Here is a 7,636-nt window from a genome sequence, read left to right on the forward strand (position 1 = left end):
TCCCTGTGACAGCTCCTTTACAGCAGGTCCTGCTGGCCCAGACCAGCAATGCACAGGCACAGTTCTGGGCCCAGCCATTGATACTGGGAGTACAGATTTTGTTCAGCTTTGTTGAATCTCCACTTTTACCTCTCATTTTGGCCTCTATGGAGGACATTTTCTCCTTCATAAGCCAAATAGCTCTAGCCCTTCTACAGTATTTGACTGTGATATTATTTTTTCATTCAGGGCACAGACATCTTAAAATGCCTCTGGACTTTCACCAAATAATATTTGTATCTTTTTCTTAAAAAATTACTGGGTTCCAAGCACAGTGCCTGCATTTTCAGTATATTGGTCAGAATCATCTACTTGCACCAAAAGTAAAGTAAGAACAAAATTGGAACCTACATTAAGCTCCCAAACCTAGTTTTCAACGGATATCTGTCTTTCAGAAGACTGATAGACATCACTTCATATCCCTAGTGACACCTGAAGGACCAGTTTAAAACAAGAGTCAAATGCTTCTGTTTCACAGTGAAGACGTTAGGTGGGCTCTGTGCCTTGAAAACCTCTGTCGTGTATAGTTTTAGGAAGCTGCTTACCATTTCTGCCTTGATTTTCTCCATTTCTTCGCTTTAAAATAATCATCAAGCAGAAGAAAGGTTAAGCCACAGAATAGCTATTTTCTTCATGTTATGCAATAAATACTTCCATAACAAACATTGATAGTTTTACTAGTATTGTACCTAGAAAGTGCAGAATGACAGACATGCTTATTTCAGGTTAATAACAGCGTTACAATTGCTTAGTAACCTTACACACTCTGCTCCTTAGGACAATGTCTTAGAAGTCCTGCCTTTTTATTTTTCTTTTTTTTTTTAGTTGTAGCAAAGCTCTGTAGACTACTTTTGGCTATAAGGAAGCAGAACATAATGTACACAATAAACCTTGAAATGTTATATCTCTTGAAATACTTTTTTGCTTGAATACTTGTGTTAACCGTAGCTAGTCCTTTACAACTGTCTTGGGACAACCAGTATTTGCAGTTCTCCCATAGAACTTCATAACAAGTATGAAAACGTGTTTCCCTGCTGCCAGCATCATCATAGCAAGCTATATTTAATGCTGACTTTTCAAATGGTTGAGGCAGCTCCAAATACCGCCACGTGTCTCCTTTTTTTAACACTTTTTAAGTACTGATACTGTAATCTGCAATTTCGCAAGTGTATCCCAGCAGAAGGGAGATTGCTTAACTTGGCAATTAACACTAATAATCTTTTTAATTAGATAAACCGTAACCTAAAGAACCTTCCCTCTAAAAGACTGTGAAATAGGAAATAACATGTCTAGAGGATTATCATCACATCAAGAGGCGGTAAGAAAGATTTCCTTATATGATCCTTGTGGGTATGAGAGAGGTGAAGCAGTCCAGCTTTTAAGACAAACACTCTTCTCATGTTTTTGAAGTTACATTTCTTAGGCATCACCTTGATATATTTATTTAGAGGAAATCTTTTAAAACTATCTGGAAATACAATGACAAATTCAAATAATTTAGTTATTTGATATGCTATATGGAGATAAGCTCAAGGTAAGTATAGGAGCTGTATGGTTTACCTTGCTTAAGATCAAAATTTTTGAAAACATTCTTAAGCTCTTTAGTGACTTCATATATGGGTACATTCTGATTTTGAAAATAGGATCCAAATCCTAGTCTGAACCACTTCTGTCAATAATCACTACCCACTGTATCATGTTTCAGGTTGTGTGGTGCCATAACCCAGACTACGTAATGACGTGTTTAGTTTGCAATGCTTTTATTAGAATAAATAGAAGGACCACCAATTAACATTCATAAATCAATGATATGTCACTGGAATGAAGGCAGGAAATTAGTCAGGAAGATGCTGTATTAGGACATGATGATTTATAAAGAAGTGGTAAGCTCTCTCAGAACAAGAGACACAGCCTTATAGCACGTGCAGCACAAAGAAGCCCAAATGCATTCCTGGAAGAAGAATGCTTTGCTGAAGTTTAGAATTTCATCTGCAAGTTGTCTAAGCACCAATTCCAGGATGATAGGCCAGCAAGTTCAACAGAAAGGACCCGGATTATTCTGGAAGTTGTGTTTATTTCACAGAACTCCTATAGAGAAACCAGTTTCTCAATAGCAGTGGCAGGATTTCTCACAAAAATCAACACACTGGCCCTGTCTCTCAAGTTGTTCAATGGAAAATATTCCTAAGCTACGTCCTGAAATTCTCATTCAACTCTGGATATAAATCCTGAATACAAGTTGTGTGAGCAAAAATACATGCATCTAGAGAGCTGAAAACTCACGTGCTTCTTCAAGAATATCTCCCTACACATTGAAGGCTTTCCACTTGCAGAAAATGTTGAAGAGATGAGATTATACTACTATAATACAGTAAGGGGGGGGTGTCTGATTCTGAGGGGAAGGCAAGGATTATTTCCAGCTCTTTCTTTCTTTAGGGGGAACAATATCTACCAAAGAAGAGGATGCTGTTGGTTGGATTGTGTTTGATCAAGAAGAGGAAAGGATGGTCAGCCCTAAACTCTGCAAACTCAGGGGAATGTTTGATGTCTCCCATCACCTCCACTGAGCTTGCTATTTCAGTGCCCTCTTCATTGACTTCCATGTACACCTCATGGATGGCCTCAGATATCTTCAGGCTCTCCGCTGAAGAGATGCCAGACAGATTGGCTGAAGGACTGAACAGGTCGGTCATACCCAAGGCCGTCAAGACAGATGTGAGGTTATATTTTTCCTCAATCTTCATGCGCGGGAGGTACACTTTCACTCTCTTCTTTTCCATCACATTAGGACTGGTCCACTCTGTAAGTTTTTCAAAGCTGATTTTGTTCTCAAGCTGCAAAGAGAGTCAGGGAATTAAATGCCTCAGACAAGAGTGCAATGGCATTAATGGCTCCGATTCTACCACTTGTTACTATTTTTTTCCATTTGCTTTGTGTACACAATAGAACTGATACTTAAATTTATTTGTTTATCCTGTATGCTTCGTCCAGGCTACAGCCTATAGCTCATTGTCTTGATGAAGTTCTCTAAAATTTTGTCATCTGAAAATTACGTCATCAGATCAAGGCGCTTTTTTGTGAAAATAACGTTTTTGAAAACATTAAATCAAATTGCCCCCAAATCTGTTCCTCCTGGAGCATATTTTATTGATCCCTTCCCTCACCTCCGTTCCTTTTAATGCTACTTTTCCCATTTTCCTTTTAGTCAGCTCTTGGAATCATTTCCTCATCACTTCCCTTTTTATTTCTCCTTGCATAAATTTTTCTTGTTTAGCAAACCATTGAGTGCTCTCCTGGAAGATTGAAATCACTTGAAATGAAAAAAAAAATCCCGCTAGCATGTCTGTTTCTGGCACCTATGGAGATCACTGCATATAGCAACATCCTCTTGTGCAGGGCTACAGCAGCACTACGCTCCTCTGCCTTTGTTTTATTAGACTGAGTCCAGAGCTCTCCTAAGAGGCGCGTCTCTGCCTGAGCACCCGGTAGCACCTTGGGGGGGGTGGGGTGGGGTGTGCTCCCCTGCCTGCCCAGCACAGCCTTGGTGTGGGCAGCTGGGGTGTAAATGGACAGCAAAAGGTCTGATGGCAGCCAAGTCCCACTGAAGCGGTAACTCTTCTGCTTCCCCTGCCAGGGCCGTACCTGCTCCAGGCCAGAGATGTCATCAGGCAACAATACCAACATGCTCAGCTCCCCACTGGCGTACGGAAGCTCCAGGATCTTCATCTTCTCTGCAGCCACCACTGCCACTTTGAAGGTACTGTTCTGACACATCATTTGCACAGGTCTGCTTTCTTGCTGCAAAAACAGGAACGTGAGACAACGTGACCGGGGAGCAATTTTTCGTTTAGGCAGGCAAATGTACAATCCCTTTGAAAGGGACAGCACTCGATCTTCAGGCATGTTGCCTTTGAAGAAGAGCTGTGTCTCCATATTCCTCTCTTGCCTGCTGGTATGTTCTGGAAGCCTGGTCAGACACAGCTCTTGCAAACACTCCTTGTCCTTAGGTGCAGAAACTGACAGTGAGGGACCCAGCTAAATCACCCAACCTGTGACAGCAACAGTTTGTATGTGTGACACCCAGACTGCTGGGTCCTGGCCAGAAGCTGCGTCCGTGCCCTCCTACCTCTGTGCTCTCCTACCTCTGTCACATTGAAGGGCACTTCCTGAGTTTCTTCTTCTTTAAATGCCGTCTTCCATATCCCTTTGAAGTAAATGGCATTCACAAGGACCAGCACAGTATCGAGATCAACAGAACCTGACACAAGGAAATCTTGGATCTGTCCTTTAAGAAAGAAGCAGGGCAGAGAGTGGTAAGATACACCTCCTCTAGTGTGCACAAATGCCTGCAATGAAGGACATGGGGTGGGGGGGTGCTGATTTGTGGAGTTTTGTTTTCATAGCAATAAGCAACCTGCTCTTGCTTGATCCACTTTTCCTAGATTTTCTGAGGAGAGGAAGACAAGGGTATAGGTTGTGGTAGGTAGGGGAAAATATCTGCTATCCATTTTTCAGTCCTTACCATTTGTCTCTTTCTCCACCCAGGAATTAATGAGCTGTCTTGCTTCCTCTGTAGCTGTTTTGAAGTTAACTTCTTCCAGCCCTGCTTTGAAGAATTTCTTTGCACATTTTAAGTATTCCTGTAAGCACAAGGATTGCAGTTGTCAGACTGACGGAACTTGAAAATGCATGGATGTGAAATGCAAGATTGTGAAATGAAGCAGAATGGTTAAAAGAACAGTGAACTTCTACCCCTGTGTTTGAACATGTCAGTCGCAGCTGTCTTCCTGTAACTGAATCTTAAAGCTGGACAAGAAAGACTGCTTCACATATTTAGGTCTGGCATTTTTTTCCCAGATAGGATTCTAAGTTAAAATTTTGAAATATTTTCTTTGTTTTACCAAAACACTTTCAGTTTAACAAACATTTTTAAGGTCAGACAATGTTTGTTTCCTTCTCTTTGTGCCCACTTTTTATTTCGAATACTGTGTTCTTACATTCTTAGGTTTCAAAAACAAAGCTTCCTTTCACTGGGGAGATTTGATATTTGACTTGGAAAAAATCCAAATTTGACAATTTCAGTCTTCATGCTTTCAAGTCATAAAATGTATTTCATTTCCCTTAAAAGTTACATTTTTCATTAAAAGCCATTTTCTAGCAAGTGAACAGCAATCTTGATTACTCCCTGTGACTGTTGCAACACGGACATATTTTACACCATTGTACTTTTTCCTGGCCTCCACCTAACAACCACAGGAAGGTTCAAACTCGTTCTGGACTCGTTTCCCTCATGGCTCACAATCACCTCTTCATCAACAGACAGTGGGCTGTTGGTGGTGGTGCTTCTCTAGGGTAGAATCACAGAGGCCTTTATAGGGAATCTCGCTGAAGTCAGGTCACAGTTCAACTCACCGGAAGAACAGGGTATGTTTTTTCAATATAGAGTCTGTCAGCGATCTTGAGTGAGTATGTAGCATTTGGCACGGTGATGTCTGAGAGAAGATCCTTGACTGAGTTGTGGATGTGTTCAGAAGTGCCACACTGAGGTGATGACATGAAAATAAGAAGATACATTGCATTAGCTGCTTCTTATCTAGGAAATAAGACCCTAAAAGATTGTCCCTGTTAGTTAAGTCCTCCACTTAAGTGGAGTCCTTCCCCACAGACATAGGGCTGTCACCTTTGGGACAGCAGGTGCTGTGGTGATGGTGCATTGAGCCGACAGGTTCATCCTTCTCAAGATAAGTCCCCTGAAATGTGCTTTTTGTAAGAGTGCCGTTGTGCTCCTGTCACTGAGACTTCTGGGCTCTTCTCTGCCCAGGATCTTCCTGCCCTGCTTTGGAGTCTTTCAGCTGCAAGTCTGACGTCTGACTGCTGTACCCTGGCTCTAGGTGCTGAGCCCCTTTCACGTGCTGTCCCCCAGCAGCACTTTCCCAGAGAGGCACCCTGGTACCCAAAGCATCCTGCCCCACACCCTCACTTGTTCTGGAGCAAGATGTGCAGCCCGCCTTCTTTCCCCGGGTTTTAACAAATAGGTGGGTTACACCCTCCTTCCCTCCCTCCACAGGTCTCCTTCGTTTGAGAGCATTACCATAGTTTTTGACAGGGTCTGAAACTGCCAGGAGGAGAGGCAGAACAGTTCTAGTTTTGTTCTGAGGAGAAAATAAGACAGAAAGGGAGATCAAGTTATTTCTCTACCTGGGAGTCAGTAGTGTCTGCAACTCCTGTAATGTTATCAAAGTGAAGAACCTGCAAGAGAAAGTGCCAGTGGTAGAAATGACAAGCATGACCAACAATGATGTGAATTTGAGATTTACATACGATGCTTGAGGCAAAGCTGTTGGCTCAGGAAAAAAAAAAAAAAAGTGCTAAGAACATAGATGAACTAAAAATTTACAAGTGAGCTTCCAACTGGTTTATGCCCTCTGTGGCCTTCCTGGAAACTGTAAATACCACTCTGCTTAGATGATCTTTTTTCTAGTGAATGTCTAGAAATTAACTCAGTTACATTTTATGTACTGCTAATAATATTCTGTCTTTCTCTCTTCCTGGGATTTATCTTTTTTATGTCTGATCACATTATCTGGAACATGTCATAATTTAGAAAAAAATCATATAATAAAATTTGCTGACTGGTAACCCATTTTGTTATTGTCCTTGATATTTTTTTTCCTAAGTCAAAACTAACTGCCCAGATAGTGAAAATATACATCTTTTTTTAGTATTTTCTCTAAATAGCTCTCGATCCAGTTCTCCATTTTATGACTTTGGCTTATTTCTTGTGCGTTAAAACAGGTGAGAACCTCATCAGTGGATAATACATTTCAGTGATGTTACTTAGAAGGAACAACAAGCACAAGTAGAGGTCAGTTTACATCCATGTAAGTAACTTACCTTCTCCATCTGAGATTGAGTGTTACCTCTTGCTCCCAGATAAACCATGGCCAGGGCTGAAATGATGCTCAGGGGAGAATAAAAGATGTTGTCGTTGGCATGGTGGACTTTCAGCTCTTTGAATACATCAAAACAAAATTCTGCATTTGCTGCACTGATGGAGCCCATTGTGAAATCAGTGTTGTCTAAAGCAAACAGAAAGATTCTGATTTATTATGATGAAACATATTAATTGCAATGCAAGAAAGTCAGCGCGCTTGAACTCCTGAACTTGGTGCACAGGGTTTTTTTTCAGCAAACAGAATCCAGTGGTGTGGATTTAAAAGGCAGACATGCTTTTGGATTCATGAGCAGTCAAAATGCTGGATAGCTACCAGTTATGCATAGGCTGGTGATTGTTTTATTCAAACCTTGAGCTCTCCTTCTCTGTACATGCAACAATATACCATATTGTTGAAAATGTTGTGAAGAATATTCGTTACCTTGAAAGAAGTTCACTAACAGTCTTTTCTCATCTCTTAAGGAAAAAAGCACACATAGATTTATTCTCAGTCTTCATTTTTTTTGAGACTCCAAACCAGGTTCTTCACTATAGCTTTTAACGTCACTTTTAAGATCAGTTAACAGGTCAGTCCTCTATGATCCAAACTACAGTTAATTCCAATATACAATGTGCAAGTCTGAAGCAACGGCATAAGTTTTG

General features: G+C 41.0%; 1 protein-coding gene across 1 annotated transcript; it reads right to left on the minus strand.

Moving 5' to 3' along the window:
* Nucleotides 1-2,471: 2,471 nt before the first annotated feature.
* On the minus strand, nucleotides 2,472-7,101 carry LOC104038232 (ovalbumin-related protein Y). The gene is made up of 7 exons (XM_009492547.2): nucleotides 6,934-7,101; nucleotides 6,238-6,288; nucleotides 5,452-5,580; nucleotides 4,562-4,679; nucleotides 4,182-4,324; nucleotides 3,682-3,837; nucleotides 2,472-2,873 (listed from the first exon to the last, which is right to left on the minus strand). Exons 1-7 carry the CDS (start codon nucleotides 7,099-7,101, stop codon nucleotides 2,472-2,474), a joined length of 1,167 nt encoding a protein of 388 aa, XP_009490822.2.
* Nucleotides 7,102-7,636: the final 535 nt, after the last annotated feature.

This window comes from Pelecanus crispus, chromosome 2, assembly GCF_030463565.1.
Source record: "Pelecanus crispus isolate bPelCri1 chromosome 2, bPelCri1.pri, whole genome shotgun sequence".
NCBI lineage: Eukaryota > Metazoa > Chordata > Aves > Pelecaniformes > Pelecanidae > Pelecanus > Pelecanus crispus.